The 21,301-nt window shown below is 39.1% G+C and overlaps 1 protein-coding gene across 3 annotated transcripts in view; it reads left to right on the plus strand.

The window, feature by feature from the left end:
• The window catches only part of LAMA4 (laminin subunit alpha 4), a 101,530-nt gene that overhangs the window by 38,146 nt on the left and 42,083 nt on the right, over nt 1–21,301 (plus strand). For all 3 annotated transcript variants that reach the window (XR_015772159.1, XM_005518284.3, XM_014263594.2), the window contains exons 5-14: nt 2,548–2,762; nt 6,664–6,759; nt 8,574–8,725; nt 8,877–8,987; nt 11,592–11,703; nt 13,672–13,839; nt 14,585–14,778; nt 16,656–16,772; nt 18,343–18,491; nt 20,600–20,741. Coding sequence is in view for 2 of the 3 variants with exons in the window: in XM_005518284.3 (XP_005518341.2) it covers nt 2,548–2,762; nt 6,664–6,759; nt 8,574–8,725; nt 8,877–8,987; nt 11,592–11,703; nt 13,672–13,839; nt 14,585–14,778; nt 16,656–16,772; nt 18,343–18,491; nt 20,600–20,741 (1,456 nt within the window). In the remaining variant the exon portion in view is untranslated. The remainder of the gene's footprint in view (nt 1–2,547; nt 2,763–6,663; nt 6,760–8,573; nt 8,726–8,876; nt 8,988–11,591; nt 11,704–13,671; nt 13,840–14,584; nt 14,779–16,655; nt 16,773–18,342; nt 18,492–20,599; nt 20,742–21,301) is intronic.

A 21,301-nucleotide genomic window follows, 5' to 3' on the forward strand; every position in this document is an offset into this window, starting at 1 on the left:
TTTTTCTTTTTGCTTTAAGCAGCTGCTCCAGATGAGAAGTTATGGCTAATAAAAGTGAGTCATAGAATCATAGAAGAGTTCAGGTTGGGAGGGACCCTAAAGGTTACCTGGCTCCAACCCCCTGCCAGGGGTGGGGACACCTTCCACTAGATAAGGTTGCTCAGAAATCCATCCAGCCTGGCCTTGATCACTGCCAGAGATGGAGCATCCACAGCTTCTCTGGGCAACCTGTTCTGGTGCCTCAGGTGGTCATAAAAAGCAGCACGTGTAAAATATATCTCTGGTGATGTGAAGAAATGTCCTCTACATTCCTGGCAAGGGAAATGAACAGTTTATTTCAGAAAAGAAGTGGGGGGAAATGGCCTTGTCCTGATGAGAGGGCAGACATTGCAGGCCTGGTGGGGATAGCATGCTGTTGTTGGTAGATGTGGGCAGCACTGAGAAAAAGTCTGGTCTGACCCCAGCCCTACTCAGTGGCCTCTGTGAACCTGGCAACCACATTAGACAGATGATCATCTGGAAAATCCCAGACTACAGAAAAACAAAAAGAAACTGGAAATCTTAGGAAATCATAGCAAGACTTCTGGCATGATTGTCTAGTAGCTCTACCCATCACTGTCTGCTCTAACTCCCATGGGAGTGGGGAATGATTCAACCAAACCAACTGATGCACTCAGTGTTGAGTGAGTTCTTCAGGGGAAGCACAGAACTCCCGGCCACACTTTAATTCTTTACATCTGGGTCACCCAAACGATAAAATCTGCACCAAAGATTCTGGCAGTGCTGCAAAGAGACAGAAAGAGCCTTTGTCATTGACAAAAACAGTATTTGAGGCAGCCAAGTGGTTTATATTAAGATGCTTAAAATTTTATGTGTTTCTACTGTGAGGATTCAGGACTGGAACATGAACAAAGCAGTGTTGAGGAAATTACTCTATCAAAAGAAAAAGAAAAAGAAAATATAGGAACAGATCAAAACTCAAAGCTTTTATCAGATCTCCCACATTTTCATAAATCAGACATGGCAGAACCTGAATTTGACTGTGTTCATGACTTTAGAAGACAATGGTTTAGGTACCCAGCCAGAATCTGGGAAAATTAATCTGAGCTGCCCGAAGTGTTCACCCTCCCTGCCCACCAACAGCAGACAGAAAAAATAGCATCTTAAACAGGACTTTGGATGGGAGACAAGGACAACATGGTGATAAAACAGAATCAACTACGATAAATACTCCTTACCAAAATCATTGCAGCAACTATTCAATCCTCCAGTTCCTTCAGCCAGCAATTGTTACACCAGCCAGTTATTCCCCTCCTGGCAGGAATTCCTCATTTCCAGTCTGGGGTATAAGTCCCTGATCTCTGAGCTCCAGACTTCTGCATCACGGGCCATCCTGCCACCACGTGGTGACACCATTAACAGTGTGGGTTGCCCCATCCTTCCAGACACTGCTCCATCCTTCTCCACATGCCAGCTCCCCCAGAGAATCCCTTGCTCAAGGATTCACTCTCATTAGTGCTGCATTCCCACCCCAGTACTAGATCTTGTGTCAATGGCTGCTTTGCAAAAGCTCCCCTTACTTGTAGGATTAAGCACATTCCCTGATATCAGCAGAAACACCTTTACCTGAAACACTTTCTTTCCAGGTAGCAACTCTATTACTACTCTTTGCTTAGGGCCACTGATCATCCAGGAATGTTATACATCACCCGTGGGTCTCTACTCTGAAAAACCACCACAATATCAACTTGCCTCCCATTTTAAGATGTAGAAATTTCTCAACTGAAATGCTTCCCAAACATGACAAGACATGATGAGAAATTTGGACTTATTTCAGGCCTTTGCTGGGGTGCCTGCTACCCACTTCCCTCTCTCCCTCTGCAAACCAAGAGAGGAATCCTCCCTTCCTGGTGACTGCTTTCAGCCTTTTACTCTCATTCAACAGGATAACATCAAACAGATCTGAAAAATGGATTCTGGTTCAGGACTTACTCTGTTTTGCAAAAACCAGAAACCACCCCAATACCTCACCATAGAAGCATTTCTATAAACCTTTCCTGGTCTGTACTTTTTATGTACATTTATAATAGAAATAAGGCCTGAACTTCCTCAGAATTTCAGCATCCTGAAATGCAGTCTCTTACCTCAGTTTCCTATATAACACAATATAGTTGGTGAGATACAGAGCTGAAAGAGACCAAAACAAACACTGTAGAGCTGCCTTGCTGCCAAAGTTATTATGTCACAGATTTTAAAACAATAGGGAGCAAATCATTTCACTGCTACAGACATGCACAAAAAATAAATTAATGCAGACTGGTACATTTGAGATACCAGGGGAATTCAAGGGGAAAATATATAACAGTAGAGATTGAGATTGGAGTACAAAATAGCCTCTGTAGGAGTAATGCTCCTAATTAGCTCTCTGTCCATTAGAAGCTGCAGACAGTGATCAATTCCTGGTAACATAAAGAAGGTCAGAGATAAAAAGGTGTCGCAGAAAGGAATGTCACTCTTCATCATTGCCAGTGCTGCTCTTCCTTTCAGGTGCGCCCCTGGTTACTATGGAAACCCTTTGCTAATTGGAAGCACTTGTAAAAAATGTGACTGCAACGGCAACTCAGACCCAAATCTGATTTTTGAAGACTGTGATGAAGTGACCGGCCAGTGCCGCAATTGCCTGCACCACACCACCGGGTTCAACTGCGAACGATGCGCTCCGGGCTACTATGGGGACGCCAGATTCGCTAAAAACTGCACAGGTATTGTCTGTAGTTTGGTACAGCAGAGCTGAGCAACAGGCAGCACAGCATGGTCTGGGCATGATCTCACAGAAATCACAGATGCCTGAACCAGTTGCCAGATACCTGTGTCTCTGGGAGGCAGGTGATGGGATAATTTGGATGCCTGTTCAGTTGCATCATCCCAGGTGCCAGAGAAATATCTTTTTCCATCTTCCCATGAGCAAGTCTCAGACCCCAGACTCCAACATCTCTAGTGCCTGGGCAGGTTTAATGGAGGCAGGGTTGTGTTCTCCTGAATCTTGTTTTAAATAAGGTTCTCTAAGAGTTCTTTGGGCAAAGTCCTCACCTTTGTGCTTGTCCACACCATGACCACTCAGTCTGATGGTGCTTAAAGACTTGAAAGTATTTTTTATGGGAACAGGATCATCCTTCCTGTCCTGACCCAACACCCACTCACTTTCTGCTATTTTCCACATTGGGAATATATTCTGCATTTCCTACAAGTCTGTATAATCTTGCTGGTTACTATATTTTCACACAAGAGGTGATTGTACTTTCAGAGTCTGGTAAATGGCTACCCAGAGTACCTCAGCAAAACATACCTGCACAGAGGGGTTGCAAGATTTTGTCTCCTCTAATATTGTCCTAATTTACATGGAGTTCAATCGAAACAGGGCTTTGATCTCATACCTTTTATCCTCACTCTGGCTCTGGAAGAGAAGTTTACATCCTCTTTCAAAAAACTTAGGAACAGCCACTGCTAAAGGCAAAATGCAGGTTTTCAGAGCAAAGACCTTGGGGCTCCCTCCCAAACTCTTTGACAGGGGTCCCTCAAGGACCAGAACACAAAGGAGGAAGACAGATTATTCCTACCTCAGTGTGACTCAAAGGTAAGGCAGTTGAAGCACACACTCAGCTAGAACCTCAGAAGTGCTCCAGCGCCTCCAGGTACAGAGTTACAGGCCTCAGGGACTTAGCAGTGTCTTGATCCTTCTTGCAACTTGCTGTGTATTTGGACTTTATTTTTACTTCCTTATTATAAAGTTTGTTTTGTAACGATTATGTGTGTTTTGGGACACAGGATGGAGGCTGTGAGGATGCTGTGTAATCAAATGCCCTTTGTGCTGCTATCTTCACTTGCAGGGGACCACATATGATGCCATGATGCCACTACTGGTCCTTTCTGGTTTTATATTCCAGTGACAGCTAGAATTTGAGTGTCCATCTCCAGGATGTAGCTCACATTGCAAAGTCACGTGGTTGAATTCCATTTATGCTGAGCGGGAAGAGATGGTGCTCATGCACAGTGATCCCAAAAGCCAAAGCCATGTATTCCAACCAGCTAAAAAGACATCAGCTGTGGGGAACAGCATGGCCCAAAACTCACCTCCTGCCTGGATTTAGGTAGCCAAAATGTTAGTGAAATGCAATATATCTGTGATTTTGAGGTGGCAAACGAAAATATTGTTTATAAACTTCACTGCCTAATTCACTTCACCTGAGATGACTTAACTGCAGCTGTCCAGGAAGGAATGATAGGACCCAGTGGGTCTTGAACTCCATGAGGCAGGAGGAACACACTCAGCACTTCAACCCTGCAAACCGCAGCAATCTTGTCCTGCCCATGGCCAAAAGCTTCAAGCACCCAGGAGTATCTTTGCCAGAAGTCTGAGAGTTACAGGGCATTCCAAGTGCCTGAGTGGGCTACGCAAGAAGGGATTTTGGAAGACACCTCTGAACGTACAGTTTCGAAACTCAAATCAAACTTTTCATCACCTCAGTAGAATTTCTTTGTTTGCACCCTTAAGGAGGTGCACAGGAGTTCTCTGTACAGGCTGCTCACACAGACTTCAAATCAGTGTGGTAATTCTCTTCGTTAGTAGATTTTCTTCCATCTTTGCTAAAAATAGAAAGTGCTTGGGCACTTGAATACCTTGTGAGAGGTACAGCTTTTCTCCTTTCAGAAGTGAATTTAATCTTGACGTTCACTCTAGCAAATCCTGATTTCACAGTATTATGTTTCAGAGAATTACACACTTCTCGTTTCATCTTCATTTCTGCTGAGCACCACAATGTGCTGTACTTGACAGTACTGTGCAGATTGCAGTACATCCATACATCCAAGATATTCAAACTATTTGTGTAGTTCACAGGGAAAGCTTATCCTTTGTTTGTCTTTGTGGGACAATTAGGAACTATTGCTTAGAATTGATTCTGAAAGAAGTCAAATATCTTCTTTAAACTAAAAATAGAGAAACAAAACCATTGTAAAAATCAAAATAGTCTATATACATGGTTTCCATAGAGCATCTCAAAGGGTATACAAAACAAAAAAAGGCAAGAGAACTAAATGAACAAACAACTCTATCAATCTAAAATCATCTTTTTTATTTTTCTTTCGAGTGGAAGACAAAACCTGGGTAGCTGTGAACAGTAGTTTTCAGCTGCTTTAAATTTTATTTTTTTTTAACCACATATCCTTTAGCCATATTTCAAAGCTCTCCACAAATGGTAAATCTTAGAAGCTTTCCCCACCAGCAATCAGAGTGAAAGTCTTAATTCCCTACTAAAAATGTGGTACGTCTTGAACCAGTAGTTGAAAAATGGTCCAGACTGCTTTGGGAATTAATTTGCTATAAGATTTTGTGTAGCAGACTCACAGGTATTCATTTAAATAAGATACAATTTTATTTTCTTGTGCACCAATCTCATCAAAATCTTAACCTTTTAACTTTAATCTTGCTACCTGGTGATAGCCTAATCCCCATAATATAGGTAAAATCTCTACTTTCAACCAATAATTTACTTTCACTTCTTAAAAAAAGAAATAACAAATTAAAAGTAATCACAGATCCAAAATCTGGGAGGCACAGATTGTGATAAGGTCAAAATGCTGACTACATCAGAGAAATCATAACCAATTTCTGTTCTTACATGAGTCCAAAAACTGATTAGTTCTATTAACACTGGTCCACTTACACAAAATTATTCTCACATTAGTGCATGGTGTTGTCTTTGAAGTTGTATTACAAATTTTCACTTGACAAATCCTTGAATGTGCAATGGGAAATGTAAATACAAGGGCAATTCATAGATAACAATTAATGGGCTGCAATAAAAAGGCAGTAAAATATTTTTTTATATGAGGTTCTGGTGAAACCATGAATCACAAGACCAAAATAAATTCCAGATAGATTGCTGCTGTTTTTATGTTCTGCTTGAGTTTTTGTTATGTATCAAAGTGTTCCAAGAATATTTTAATCTTTAAAATAATATTTTTAAAAGGCCAATTAAACCTTGAAAGAGGTTTAGAGATCTTAGATTAAAAATTGGACTTTTTAAAAAGCCACTCATGCTGGAAATAAAAATGTTGCTTTCTCAAGTTTGAAAAAATATAAAACATCGTTTATTCTTGATTGTAAGTGGTAGGAGATACTTACTTTTTGATATGTTCAAGCTAACAATGTAACTGGAGTCCACTATCAATCCCTGATAGCTGCAAAGCCTTTTTAGTGATGGCCTGACAAAGTGCTGATAAATTCCACGGGGCTGTGGAGAGATTTGTAACTAATAATTAACTTTACTTGCCCTGCTCTTCTTAATACATCTCCTAAATGTCACCCTCTCTAGACATTGATGTACAGTGGCCCTTCTGGGCAACTCGAGCTGTACTTGTGATCAAGCTTTGAACAAGTAATTTCAGCAGAGGTGTTTTCCCCTTCATATTTCATTTATTCAAATTTGACCAGTGCAAGCAACATCTTTTCCAAGTACTGAAAGGAAAATCAGTCCAAGAAGTTCTTGATATTGGTTTGAATATCCACACACAATCCTAAGTATAGTAATTTCACTAGTTTTGGGAGTGGGAACTGTACATTTTGAAGATTCTCCTTTCAAATGTCCTTTCTTTTTCCTCCAGCATGTAACTGTGGAGGGAGGATGTGTGACAGCCAGACTGGAGAATGCCTCGCAGACAGTCCTGAAGTTTCTACTGACACAGACTGCCCAACCATCAGTAAGAACATTATCATGAAAACGCCAATAATTAATATTGTTCTTATATTTAGAAGCTTACAAATACTAACTTAAGAACCTACTACTCCAGTGGGCCCAGGATTTTGACAATATACACAATGTCCTGTTGATTGAGTACTTCATCATGTTCTTACACTCTTGTCTGAGTGCAGGCATATATCCAGCTATGTGATACAGACTGCACATTCAGGTCTAAATTGGAGAGTAGTAGAGAAGTATCGCCTAATCCACTTCCGTAGACCTTGAGACACACTGCCTGAAAAATACTATTCTGGCCCTAAAAACTGTCCTCACAACTTTACCTGTGACATCTTGCATATAATTTATGGTTCTCTATTTGTAGTTTAACCCCATCAACAACACAGCCACTCACTCCAGCAGGAACAGGGGGAGAATCAGAAGGGTAAAAGCCAGAAAACTTGTGCGCACACAAGCCACACACACACTTTTGCAAACAAAGCAAAAGGCTCACTGCTTCCCATGGGCAGGCAGGCATTCACCCATCTCCAGGAGAGCAGGACCCCACCACACATAATATTTACTTGGGAATACAAATGCCATCAATCCAAATGTCCTCCCCTTCCTCCTTCTTCCCCCCACTGTATTTGCTGAGCATGGTGTCACATGCTCTGGAATATCCCTTTGGTCAGCTGGGGTCACCTGTCCTGGCTGTGTCTCCTCCCAGCTTCCAGCACACCCCTAGTGTCAGCACCAGCATGGCAGTACAAAAAGCAGGAAGGGTATTGGCTCTGTGTTAGCCCTGCTCAGCAACTGCAAAAACATTGCTATATTATCAACCCTGTGTTCAGCACAAATCCAAAACATGGCCCCATACTAGCCACTGAAATTAACTGTGCTGAAAATTACCCCAGTCAAAGCCAGTACAACATCTAATATAGATTGCTGCTGCTGACAACTTGGCATATATCCATCAGTCAGTTCTTTTCTCACTATCTCCCATACTCTAAGGATAGGAAGCCTGGGGATTTTCCAGGAGTAGTATGTTGTAGCACAGGTATTTTTTAAATGTTAGTGTATTTATACCTGTATATAATGCAGAGCATGTAGCACACATGGGTTCCTGAACCACCTCGCAAGAGAAGGGGTCATGGGCCTGAAGAGCAACCGAAGGAAAAATTTGGGACCTGCTAAAATATCAAGCAAAAGTGTCTGTAGGAATCTGTGTTTCACATTCATCTAAGTCTCTTGCATTTAGTGTTTGTGCCAGTATCACTATAAACAAGGTGGCATTGCAATCATTCTGAAGGAACAAGGATATATTTCTACACAAGCACTTTCCAAGCACATTTTAACCATATTTTTAGAAGTTGCCATTGTAATCAAGTAGGTGGCCAAGAGTTCATGTGCTGGACATCTTTATTTCTCATACCACTAAATTTTAAATAGAGAGTTCAAGGTTCTGACAAAGTGCAGTTGGTTTTGTTTTGGTTTTTTTTACCCTTATCTGCTGTCCTTCAGTCCATAAAACATGTAGAGCCCAGGGAATATCCAGGAAATACCTCTCCCTCTCTACCAACTGATTACAGAATCCTTGTGGCAGCCTCTTTGAGCAGTCCCATCTGGTGCTGCTCAGCTGGAAATGTCATAACTGTACTGTGGGACCTTGGAAGTGGGAGGATGAAAGCAAAAGAAAAACGGGTATCCACCAGGAAGCATCAGTGACAAAGATAATGAACACCCTGGGTCAAGAGCACTATTACATGAATTTAAGATATTTTCTGTTAACTAACACAAGGACTAAGGAAAAATTACACTGTCTTATTTTCTTATCAGGCTGCGACAAATGTATTTGGGATTTGACAGATGACATTCAGTTGTCAGTTCTGACTATCGATGAAAGCAAATCCACTTTACTGAGCATTTCTACAGGTGTTGCAGCTCAAAGGCGTTTGAATGACCTGAACCTCACTACTATTCATCTCCAGGTACGATATCTAATATAATTGATTATATTTCGTTTTTTTCATGTAGTTTGAATCTTTGAATTTCCACTCCGTTCCTGTAAATGTCAATCCCTGCCCTCACTAGAGAAGGAGTTTGTTTTCAGATGCACTGACTTTTTTTTCCCACACACAGGAGGCAATGTCCAAAAAAAAGAATCATGCTATGCTTTGGACCATCCAGGTTGATGATGCTGCAGATGAGATGAATGATCTCCTCAGAGAAGCAGAAACACTTGATGAACAGGTTTGTTTGCAGCCTTCTGCCAAAGCTCTGAGGGTTGGCACTTTGTCATATTCAACTGTTGGCAACTGGTGAGCACAGAATAGTCCCAGCTGGAAGGGACCTAAAATAATCATCTGGTCCAACTGCCTGAGCAATACAGGGCCAAACAAAAGTTAAAGCATGTTATTAGGGCATTGTTCAGATGCCTCTCAAATCCTGACAGACATGGGGCATCAACCATTTCTCTGGGAAACCCACTCCAGTGTTTGACCCCTCTTCATAAAGAAAACATTTAACATCTAGTCTGACACTTTAGGTTCACCAAACAAGAGTGGGTGTGCCCTGACAGCTGGAAGAACCTTCTCTTTCTATTTCTGTTTTATAACTTTCTACTTTTAAATCTGACTTAAAAGCATAAATGAATTTTCAAGTCTTCTTCACAGAAAAGGAAGGAGGTAAGAAGTGTGTTGAGTGTGGTTGGAGGTTTGTCACCAGTCACAAAATCTTCACCTCAAGAGCTGAGTTCCCACCTACCCCCTACACAACATGTTTGATCTGGTTTAGACACACTGCCTTTCTCATTCACATTTTGATTAGTAATTAAGTGAAGTAACCAGCACGAAACAAATGCAGATTGACTTTGGGAGCATTAGTACTATATCTATTTTACATGTATGCTCTCTTAAAAGTAAATCAATCCTGATTAGACATTTCAAAATGCATTTCAAAACTTCCAGTTTAAAAGGTTTTTCATGTACCCACTGAAATGGGAGCTTGATCAGCCCTCAAGATATTTTTAATACAATTAAAAGCATAAATGTTGCATCCACATCCAGCTGCCAGGCTATAAAATTATCTGCTCTCATCTCCCACAACACTTTCATTACATCCTAGAAGAACACTGCTATGATATATGTTAAGAGAAGACATAGAGTTCAAAATTGTTTATCCTCTGTTTTAAAAAGATAATATTAAACATCTTCCTGTTGCTACAATATACATATGTTAGTAAAATTCATCACTCTATGTTATTATCAAAGATAGCCACAGCTGCCATAGAACTAGATTATATTTCATGCTTATTTTAAAGTGCCAGACCTTACATTCATTTTACCAATTCCTTCACAAGACAAATTAAACTTATATCTTAAACTAAAACTTAAATATAGGAGCAAGTAGGGGGCAAAAAAAGCAACACAAAGGAAAGTGGAAGAGAAAATTTAGTTTTGTGTGTTTTTAATCAACACTTACTTAGAAGAAAGGGCACATAAGATTTATACAGACTATGCCTGTGTTCAAGAGAACTTTGATTAAATCAACTCACACTCACAGCTCTGTACCTGTGAATATCTGTCAGAGCTCACTCGCCTCAGTGTCCTTCTCTGTAGCTGGTGGGCAGACTGATTAAGGCATTAGGTTTTCTATGAATATTTTGTGAGTTTGAATAATAACATTTCATTTGCAGTACTATCTGGGGATTTCTTTCCTCATTCCTCAATTTTACCATCCCTGAACAAATAAATTCCGTGTTTTCTCTAGTCTTTTCTCCCTGGTTACTTCTAATGTTGGTTCCACATCAATACTTGTGGTTACTTGAAAGGCAAGAGAAATAATGACCCCAGACTCTGACAGTGGAAGACCACAATAGTAACTCTGAATATATTGAGGTCTTTGCTATTTCAGGGTATATTTATGGAAAGTGGGTGCTAGGACCTTGAGTGGGTTTTGCAGAGACACAGAGCATTTTCTATTCAGAGGATTTTATTATTTTATGCCCCAAATTTATTTGGAGCATGTCTCCACATCTCAGGGGTTGCTGCAAATTCTGATCTAAACCACAAAGGCTGTGTGAATGGACGAACTGTAGGCAAATCTTTCCATTAAATATAACTCCTGTAACTCCTAAATTGTGCATGAGATGAGTTTTGAGTAAAACAACACATAGCTTGATTCTGAATATTTGGAAGATGGGAACCAGAAACATTTCTACTAACCCTTACACTTGTTTTATCAGTCTTGTAACCCTTACAATTTGTTTTATCATTATGCCTATCCCTTTCAGAGGTGCTGACTACCCTGGCCCTGCTTTCAAATGCCACCTGGGGCCTCCACAAACCCTAAGTAAGGGAAAACAATGCAGAGTGCAGCCCCCAGCACAATGTAGTACAGGGCCATGTCTGTGCTTCTCAGAGTATTTTCAATCCTCAGGCTTTTTCTTATTTTTAACAAGCTGCAGGGAGACACAGTTCTAAAAACATTTGGTAGCTTGACACCTTTTTCTTCATTCTATTTGTTTACTCAGGAAATGCCTTACCCAGCAAAATGAGCCAGCCCCACTGAATGCCTAGGAGACTCAGCAGATAGAGTTTTACATCTGTACATAATTTATGAAAGTCACATTGCAGCAAATGACGGATAAATATGGGGCAGGTTTTAATCTCTCACTCTGCAATTCTGAAAACACTGACAAGACAGATCTTCACTTTGAACACCTTTAAATACTACTTTATATGATAAAAAGGACTTCCATGTGCTCACCAGGAGAAAGCAAAAATGTGTGTTTATACTGCTCATCCTCACATCTGAAAAGAAATCTAATGTTTACCTCTCATGGTTTATTCATAGGGAAATGAAGCATCCAGCAAAGGCCGACTGGTACAGAAGGAAACCACGGAGATCAACAACCGTGCTTCTCAGCTTGTGCAGCAGCTCAATAATATAAGAGATAACACTGAAGGTAAATAGATTAATTTCTGGTTCATCTCAGTGTCAAGAATGTATTAACGAAACCTTCATGTATTAATGGATCATCAAGAATTTTTGCTGTCCTATATATCAAAGGAAAATCTTTTGATATATAGGACAATATGTAATTTGTGGCAACAGTGTCAAGCACAACTGCACTTTAAAATTATTTCCTAGTCAGAGATAATCATCTTCATCTGTAATATCTATGACATACCATTATCATCCTGAAATATAAAAATGAGATTAAACCAATTGCAGCCTCTTCTTCAGTACCTGCAGAAAACAATGAAACCCCAAATCAATGCACCCAAAAACACCCCTGTCCCCTGTACACCTGCAACGTGAAAGCCTCCACCCTACTGCAGAACACACTGGTTTCCCCTAGTCTTCAGCAAAGCCAACAGTATGCAAAAATTGTCTATGGCACCAGAATAGAAATGCTGACTGGTAGTTGAGGTTAAACAGCCCTTTTCCAATGGAAATATTTGATTAATAGACCTGAACAGTTCTTTCTCAGCAGTTATTGCAAGCCAATAGCTGGTAACTTGTGTAAGTAAGAGTGGTTACGTATCAACTTTTATCCTTCCTATCCTTAATTCCACGGGTGCTCCATTACTTTCTCTCAGGAAACACGGTTAATATGTCCCATCACACAAAAGAGGCAGGCTAAGACCATGTAGTATGTTATATTTGTACTGTCTTTTTACACCTCTGGTGCTAAAAAACCATTGACTGCCTGGCCATCCACCATTATTTTATTTCTACAATTATTGAGTAAAAGTGTCATCATGAGCCCCACTAAAAATCACGGCTGACATCTGTGTCAAAAGAATCACCCTTTAGTATCATTAACTGGTTTGGAGCAGGACAGGAACCACATAAGGCAGAAATGCATCTGATCTGGCACACAAATAGCACAACCACATTAAGCTGTTCTAGAAGAAACAATGTCCGTGGCTGTGAATAGAACTAAAACAGTTGGAAACAAGTAAGTGAAAATTATTTCCACCACGCTCAAAACTGTTCCTCTACAGAGGCACCACCCTGTGTGCATACACACGTGTGCCAGCATAAGGAAAAAGACATCCATGTAGCCCTGGTCATCAGATACTGCTCATTATGAGCCTTTAAAGCATCACTAATGAACTCAGGGCCTAGCAAGAGCAGGCATACAGACACTCTGCCAAAGAATCAGTGGTGCCACAACTACACACCTATTTTTTAAAGAAACCTTCCAGAAGAATAGTGCTGGTTTTTCCAACTTTGGTTATCCACAAAGCTAGTAACAAGTGCTAGCCAAAGGCATGCACATCACAGGGCATAAAGGAGGAGGTGATTGGTATTCAAGGCCAGGGAATGAGAAGTGAGTAAACTTTGTAATGATTTCACTGGGAATGGGTAAACCCAATTTCAGCTGCAGGGAAACAACAATGTTTTTTGAACTGAGACCAAAACCTTGAAATAGTATCTATCTCCAAACCAGCTAGGCAGCATCAGGCCAGAAGCCATATGTTACCTCCTTAGGGTGCCTCAAACTTATGCAGATGGAAAATGAGGTTACTTCAGTCTCCTTGCATTGTTATTATTTTATAAACAGCAGCACTTAAAAACCATGATCCTAGATAAAAGCCCCAGCCTGATGCATGCCACAGAACCCGAAATAAAATTATTATCCCAGCCTATAAGAAATGTCAAGCCAAATAATGCACACAACCCACATCTGCCTAATCCCATCCTCTTCTGATGAGACCTCCACACATGACAGAAAGTGTGATTTATTTACAGGTTTAATTTTAAGACTGGATTAAACATAATAATTATCTACTATGGAGTTGAAGATAATTAAAACTTTCTTTTACCATCAGTATCATCACAATTCACAAAAGGAAAAGCAGTCCATGGTATTTATTTCTCTGTAGTCATACTGAATCGACCATCTGTTCCCCTTTCCCCCCAGAAATCAACAGCAAGTCAAAATACTATGCAATTCAACAAGAACTGAGCCCTGAAGAAATTGCCCAGAAGCGGAGTGTGGCTGAGGAGATGTTAAAAGAGATCAAACGTCGAAAGCCTTTCACTAATCAAAGGCAACTTGCAGATGAGGAGGAAAATGCAGCAAAGGAGTGTGAGTTTTAAGTCAGTTTTCCTTTCATCCACATGCTGCTGCTCAGCTGGCAGGTGCTGGGCAGCTCTGGGTGTACTGCTGAGCGCCTGGGGAGGACCAGCAGGCATTTGGTAGGCAGCAGCTGGTGTGCTGGAGATGCTGCTGCTCCCAAATTCCTCCCACAAATCCCTGCTGGTGCTTGGTGCTCCTCATGGCAGAATGGGGAGAAAAATGTCAATGTGTTTGTGTGCCTGTGTGTGCCTGTGCACTGCAGCACCTCAACAATAGCTGCTTAGGTAGGTTGATGGCAGGGCTGGAATTGCTCATGTGAATGTCTTTCCCCTGCCAACTCTGCTATGAGGACAGCAAACACCAGCAGAGAGAGAAGATCTTCTGGCACGACAAAGAGTGGCAGCCTAATTCTCACAGCTTAGTGAACATGAATCAGAACATGAGGCACAAAGACTGTCTTCTCCAGGCTGCCTAGGTTTAACAATGAAAAACAAATGAAAAGCAGACCTAGTTTCTTTTAATAAAATGTATTTCAGAGGGGGAATTAATAGGATTAAATTGAAATAGTAAAATGAGAGGCATCTTTCCTTCTAAAAAGAGGAGGGACAATTAAAACCTAGGTATATGATCCCTCAAGTGAGGTTTACAAAATGTGTTTTACTGTTGCCTGAGTAACAGCAAAGAAATTGCTGTATAGGTAAGTTTTATCAGAAATCCAAGCTTTGGATTTATTTGCCTCTTATTTTTCTCCCAGTGCTACAGCAAATTGAAGCATTTCATGAGAAGTACAATGACACCAGATCCCTGGTAACTGATGTGCTGGAGCAGCTCAGCGAACAGGATGTGAAGCTGTCAGACCTGGAGGAGGCATTACACCAGGCACTTGACTATGTCATACAAACAGAGGATATAAATAGGGAAAACACAGCCAGGCTCCAAAGGCAGGAGGTACTGTATACTACGTATGTCATAAGTGTTGGCTGTGAGCACTCCATCTCTGCCATTGCTTAAAACATTAGATTGTACACAATTTAGATTCAGGAATCACCACACCAAAAAAAGAATTTCTTGGACCACTCAGCAGGATGAGTTTGACTCTTCAGTTCTAAGAAACAACTTGTGGAAGTACAAGGTACTATTATCCATTTGTGGAGTGACAGTAAATGAGAAGCTTTGGCATGTCATGCCTCATCAGACCAAGGAAAGGATGGATACTTATGTCTAGACTAGAAAGACATGTTACAGTAAAATCCAAGAAGTTTGAGATTTCATGTAGCATGGCTACTATAAATATTGTGGTGGGATTTTTTCATCTGATTATGTACTGATTTATAATCTGGAGGGGCCTCATGTTCATAAAACTAATTATATTCTAAAAAAACAATTACATATAAAGATTCTGCACTGCATCTGTGCCCTGGGCTGAGTACATTCATACTGTCTGATCCAAACTTTCTCTGAACAGAATGCATCCCCACTTTTTCAGGGGGAGTAGACAGTTTTCCTTGAATCTTCAAGCACAAATCCATTGTCTAATTGCTCCACAGCAGATACCTTGAAATCAGGTTTCCTACTTGCTAGGTGAACCTGCTAGCCTAGCCATAAGGCTGCAACAGTTTTCCCCTGTGTCCTGCCCAAATGAGCAGTTCAGGATTTTGAACGAAGTAGCCACTCTGGATGAGAGCTCAGAGGTGACCTGTCCCCTGTAGCCTGGAAGTGGTGCACCTTTGCCTGTAAGGGTGGCATAGGTTCAAATCCCATGTGGCTGATGAGAAAACTGAATTTTCAGGTTTCGTATCCCAGAAAAGTACCCAACCCATCAGCAAAACAAAAGAAACTATATTTTCTCTTCACAGCAGTTCTGTGACTTTTTCCCTATTTTTGTAAATTTCTTTTAAGGAACACAAAACCAGAATATCCCTCCCAAAACTTCTATTTTTTTATTTCAGCAAGGAAAAAAAACTACAAAGAGAACAATTAGGGACCATTCAAAGCAAACTGTTTTCATTTCAATGGATGAAATTTTTTATATTCTGGAGGAGAGGGCGTTAGCAAGCAATTTTGTGATTTGAAGAATGACCCCACAAATTCAGGCCAACCTCTGGGTTTCATAACATCAGTGGCTGAGTTTTGAGTTCTTGAATTGTGCCAGAAGTTCATGTTGATATGGAAGGTCTAAGAATTCAATAGAGAAATCAGGCATGCTCCTCTAGGGAGTCATTTCACAAGAGCTTGAGATCCTTAAGTACAAAGCCCCTTCTGTTATTCCATTGTTTCATAATTACAGTGCCAAGCTGCAGCTTGTCTCACAGTTATGAAGCAAAGCCTGAAGTGTGTTCAGGCATTTGTTCATTGTTTTTAACCATTTGGATCTCCATTATTCCGCACAATGGAGGCAGATGCTGTACAAAAGAGACTGTTCACATTGGCTTTACTAGTGGCAAGGAAAAGAGATGTCTGTACTGGAGATTTAAAAAAACTCCAGAAAAATATAGTATCCAGATGACTATGAAAAATCCATGTTTAATTTGTCTCTGCTGTGCACTGAATAGTGCTTTATTCCAATATCTTCTTAGGCTGTAATATAAAATAAAATTAATATTTTTAATAAACCAACATTTCTTTCACAAAAAAAAAAATCACATCATAATATGTAGCAATTAGACATGTCTTGGAAAATCAGACTTCAGATATATCTAAAATCTATTTAGTTCACCACTATCTTTTAATTAACTCTAGCACATTTAACAAAAATGGTTAACACTGTATTTTATCAGAGCACAAATGGCATTGGAGGTGATTTATGTTTTGAGCTTTCTTTTTAGAAACAACATAAGAAGATAAAAGAGCAAATAAATGAAGTGAACAGCACTCTGCTTAGTGCCACAACTATTTTGGAAGGACCACAAAAGGTCAACTCTGAGTTAGGCGAAGTAATAAAGGTAGGTGCCTTGGTGGCTTGTTTAAATGATGCATCCTAATTTTTGGAAGTCATATGTTTAGATCACTAATGGAAAAACTCATTCATATTGCTTTAGTGAAATACTGGTTAATATTCCCTGAAAAATTTGATAGTTTTCTTGGATAAAAAGCTCTGTTATTAGAATTTACTGCCTAAAAAAAAAATTAATTCTAGAAAAAAGGACACATTACAGTAGGCAAATCTTAATGAAACATTTTGCTGTAGAGTTCTCAATTATTTTATTACAAGCAGCTGCCAAAAAGATGTTCTGGTAAAAGACGGCATTTTATGCTAAATTCCTTCCCGAGTACCTATGAGTGAACATGGAAGAACACTAAAAATCCCAAATATCAGCATTAAAACCAGGCGTCGTGCCAAACATATATAAACAGATTGTCATACAGAAATCCTTATCTGGAACCATAGACTACTATCTACTGTTTTGAATCAGACTTGGTGCTGAAGGAAATTTTTATAAATTTTAGGGGTTTGGCTTTTCTATGAAAAGATGAAGAAAATAAAACTGGGAATATGCTAACTAAAATATTTACCAAAGCTGGTTTCTTTCTTCATGACTTATTTTTAAATTTTGAAATAATTGAAGAAAAAATAAAATTTCCCACAAGCATTCATTCGACTTCTTGACATGAAAGCATGTATCAAAAGTCATTAATTTTTCTTGGAAAAAATAATTTGAGAAAACAGAAAGACAGTTTACTTTGTAACCATCCCTGTGATCAAGCATTATGTTGGGGTTTTTCTCTGGTGCTTTGTGCAAAACTAATTGTTGCAGTTTATCATTTTGGCTTCCTCACTGCTGTGAATAAGTTCACACACAGAAGATGTTCACACTTCAGGCAAGGAAGTACCAGGCGAACATTGTACATCACCAACAAGTATTTTCACCTTTCACTTATTCATCCCTTTTCCCTCTCTGTATTTCATGCTTTTTCATGTGTTTTGAAACACATTTATATTCACATTTTGCCACATTTATAATCCTCAAACACTTTGGCAAGCTTGTGTACTGGGGAGAAGGTGAATGCAGGCCACAAGTATTTAGTAAAAGAAAGAAACATGGCTAAGGCAATGTATTCTCCTTGCCTGTACATATATAGGTAGCATTTAGGTGGGCTGATTTACAAATTAGACTAATCCAAGAGTTCTTAGCATGAGTAATCTCTCTGAGCAAGGAGGCAGAAAGGAGACTTCACTCTGAAAAACTTGTCATTGACACAATTCTGGAGCAAACATACAAGACATATAGTGAGACTTTTGCCATCTTTTTTTAATATTTTATGCATCTCTCTCCAATGCTTTCTTAAGTGATTTTTAAAATTTTCATTGATTTTCATCTTCCTGCATTTGTCTCCATACTAGCATTCACCATTAGATCTTTCCTCTTTTTCTCTTAAAAATGTAAAATAAAACAACTATAACAGAAATAAAGGAACATTGTAATAACATAAAGGGTAAAATAAAACAATCAAAATACGGACTTGATTTTTTGTAATTTTCATCTTCTTTCCTTCCTTCCCTGTTTTTTTCAGAATGCATCAGGGTTCTATGCAGAAATAGATGGAGCAAAAAAGGAACTGCAAGAAAAAATAGCCAACCTGTCCCTGTTTGATGATGATTTGGTAGAAAAGGCTATGCATCATGCACACAACCTAAGAAGACTTGCTGATGAGCTGGATGGGTAAAATTTAACTTCAGCAGAATCTGAGTCATATAAGTGCCACTTACTGAACAGCTGAAAAGACAAGCAGAAACACAACAACAATAAATAGGCACTAAACAAATCAGTGTTAAGTCGTGTAGAAGGACTTGTCATGCTGCACAGAGAACAGCTGAAGTTTAGCTAGGGAAAATCTATGAAAATTTTTAAAGAATAAATATGTATCTTGCATGACATTCTCTCTAGTCTAATTGGGCATGTTCTCGTCTTCCTATAGCAAAAGAATAGGAAAGGTGGATTAGTGAAAAGTGAAATAATACAGGCAAGATTAAATGGGGTCTGCAGAAACTGTTCATGTCAGTAAGTTCATTTACATTAAAAAATGTTTAACATTACAGGGCACAAAATGAGCTTTGAGATAATTTTATTCCAAGAACAGTTTTACAGATGGAGTAGTTCTGATGCTTAGTAGGTTGTGTCCCAATGAAACTGGCTCACAGTAACATAAAAAACTTAAAATGAGTCTTTCTGTTTTGCAGGAAGATACTAAATGCATCAATATTGCACCAATTTACTAAAAAATCACTTTTAGATATAATTGTTTTATTTGCAGTTGGGACTATCCATGGAAAAATCACTGCTGTAAATGAATCCTTAAATAAAATATGTCACCAAATTCTACCTTAAGTCATATCATGGGCATATGCTTTTTGGAATATAAGCTTACAACTACTCTTCAAGTGTATTATCTAAATACCAGTTGTTTCTTAATATCCATATGCCCTAGATAGGAGATTAAAATAGAGGAAAAAAAAACCAAAACAGATGGTTTTCTTTTATGCAATTGTATAAAGCTGACATCTGAAACTGTTCTATAATGACACACAAACTACAGAAACATAAAAACCAAACAATATGTTCAGTCTGAGATCAGCTAACTGGGGACAGCAGACTAGAAAGAAAATACCCCATATGGCTAGCCTTCCTCCCTTACCAAAATAATTTTGAAATTATTATCAAGTCAAACACACTAGGAATTTCACAAAAAGCAAAAAAAAGTAATTACAAAATACCCAGATCAAACAATGCTAACTCTATTATTTGTTGAGAAGATCGTTCTGCAGTGAAACTTTAATCCTTTAAAACATTTAGCCTGTCTTCAAAACATCTTGGTTTTATAGGTTTGCTTTATTAGCTTGTTAAGCTTTTATTTGATGGAATTTTTTTTTTTTTTTTTTTTTTTTGCCTTAAGGGAATTTAGCAGAAAAGTCTTGCAATAACGCTGAATCTGGAAATTTAATAATTCCTCAGAGTGCAAACACTTTGAAGTGAATGCAGACATGTGCAAATACATCTATTTTTAGAATCTATTTCTGACACATACTTTGAAATCTGAATATCACCAGAACATTAAAAAACAGTATTTATTCAAAAATTTTAACAGATGAACGTAGAGTCCTGAACTATCTTCAGTCTGGAATCTCCCCTGATGATGACCAGTTATCATCAGTTATCACCTAACACACAGATCAAAACCATGCCATCAAAGGGTTTTTTCAGTTTTTAAATCTGCCTGCAAATTTTCATGACTAGGGGTAGTTGTTCATTTGATTCTCCCCCTTTTCCCACTCACCTTTGGAAAACATGGACAGGACAGTGACACAGCTATCCTGGTCACTGGCACACATAGTCTTTCCATTCATGGGTAGGAATTATTCCTAAAGAAGGATTACTGATAGACCTGTTAATTTATGGAATATCTAATCTAGATTTTTAAAAAAGGTAAAAGCTGAGCAGTCATTTGTTGCTGCTCACATAAATGTTAAAGGCAAAATTCTCAGAGCTAATTGGCAGGGAAGAGTCTTCTATACACAGTTTTCACCTGCTTCAGATTGGTCAAACACAATGAAGAGGATTCCAGTTAGGCCAAGTACATTTATGTGTACTTGGTAGTTTATTTCATTCATGGAAAGTCCATTTCAGATACAACTACTGTTTTAATATATGACCCTGCACGCTGTTGTTCACTGGTAAATATACTCAATTTAGTAGTTATGTGTGTGATTATGTAGTCAGAAACTACTTTGATTCAGTTTGGTTTCTTTCACCTTTTACTCTCTTTTGAACAGGAATTTGTATGGTGTTGATTCAAATGGTTTGGTGCAAAGGGCAATCAATGCTTCAAATGTGTATGAGAACATTGCTGGTTATATTGAAGAAGCCAATAAAGTTGCATCATTGGCACTGAATACAACAAACCGGGTCAAGGATGTAAGTAATTTTCGTAACACCAGCTTTTATTTTACAATGCTCAGGGACTTCAGGCACCTAAGTGTAAAGAAAAAACAAATTTAGCTTAACTGGCAGCATTGAACTTCTCACTGCACTTTTTTTTCATTATTTCCTGAATTAAATCCCGTGTAGCTAATTATTCTTCCAGTCTGGTCTCCTGGTATTTGAAAAGACACGAGAGGTTCTTCTGTCCCTATCCCATAGGGTGATGCTGCTCTGTGTTGTCACTCACATTGTGACATTTCTGTAAAATTACAGACAACTCCCTGCTCCTGTAGGAGCCTGAGCTGGCATTTAGTGCTTGAGTCCTCCTACTTCACTCGGTAGTAAAGTAGGAATGTAGCAAGTGGCTTGAGATGTGGTCAAGACATCACTGCATCTCACAGAAGATCAGGCTGAAATGGGACAAAGCCCACTCATATACTCAGTGTAAGGAGTAGGATGCTAATTTTGTCTCTGGTCTTACTGTTCAAAAATACTTTACATGAAGTTTTGGTAAGCCTATAGTTACCAATCTGTACACATGCTATTTACCAGCA

Source organism: Pseudopodoces humilis, chromosome 3 (assembly GCF_049639895.1).
Source record: "Pseudopodoces humilis isolate 2021_Gansu_Grassland_sample_001 chromosome 3, ASM4963989v1, whole genome shotgun sequence".
Taxonomy (NCBI): Eukaryota; Metazoa; Chordata; class Aves; order Passeriformes; family Paridae; genus Pseudopodoces; species Pseudopodoces humilis.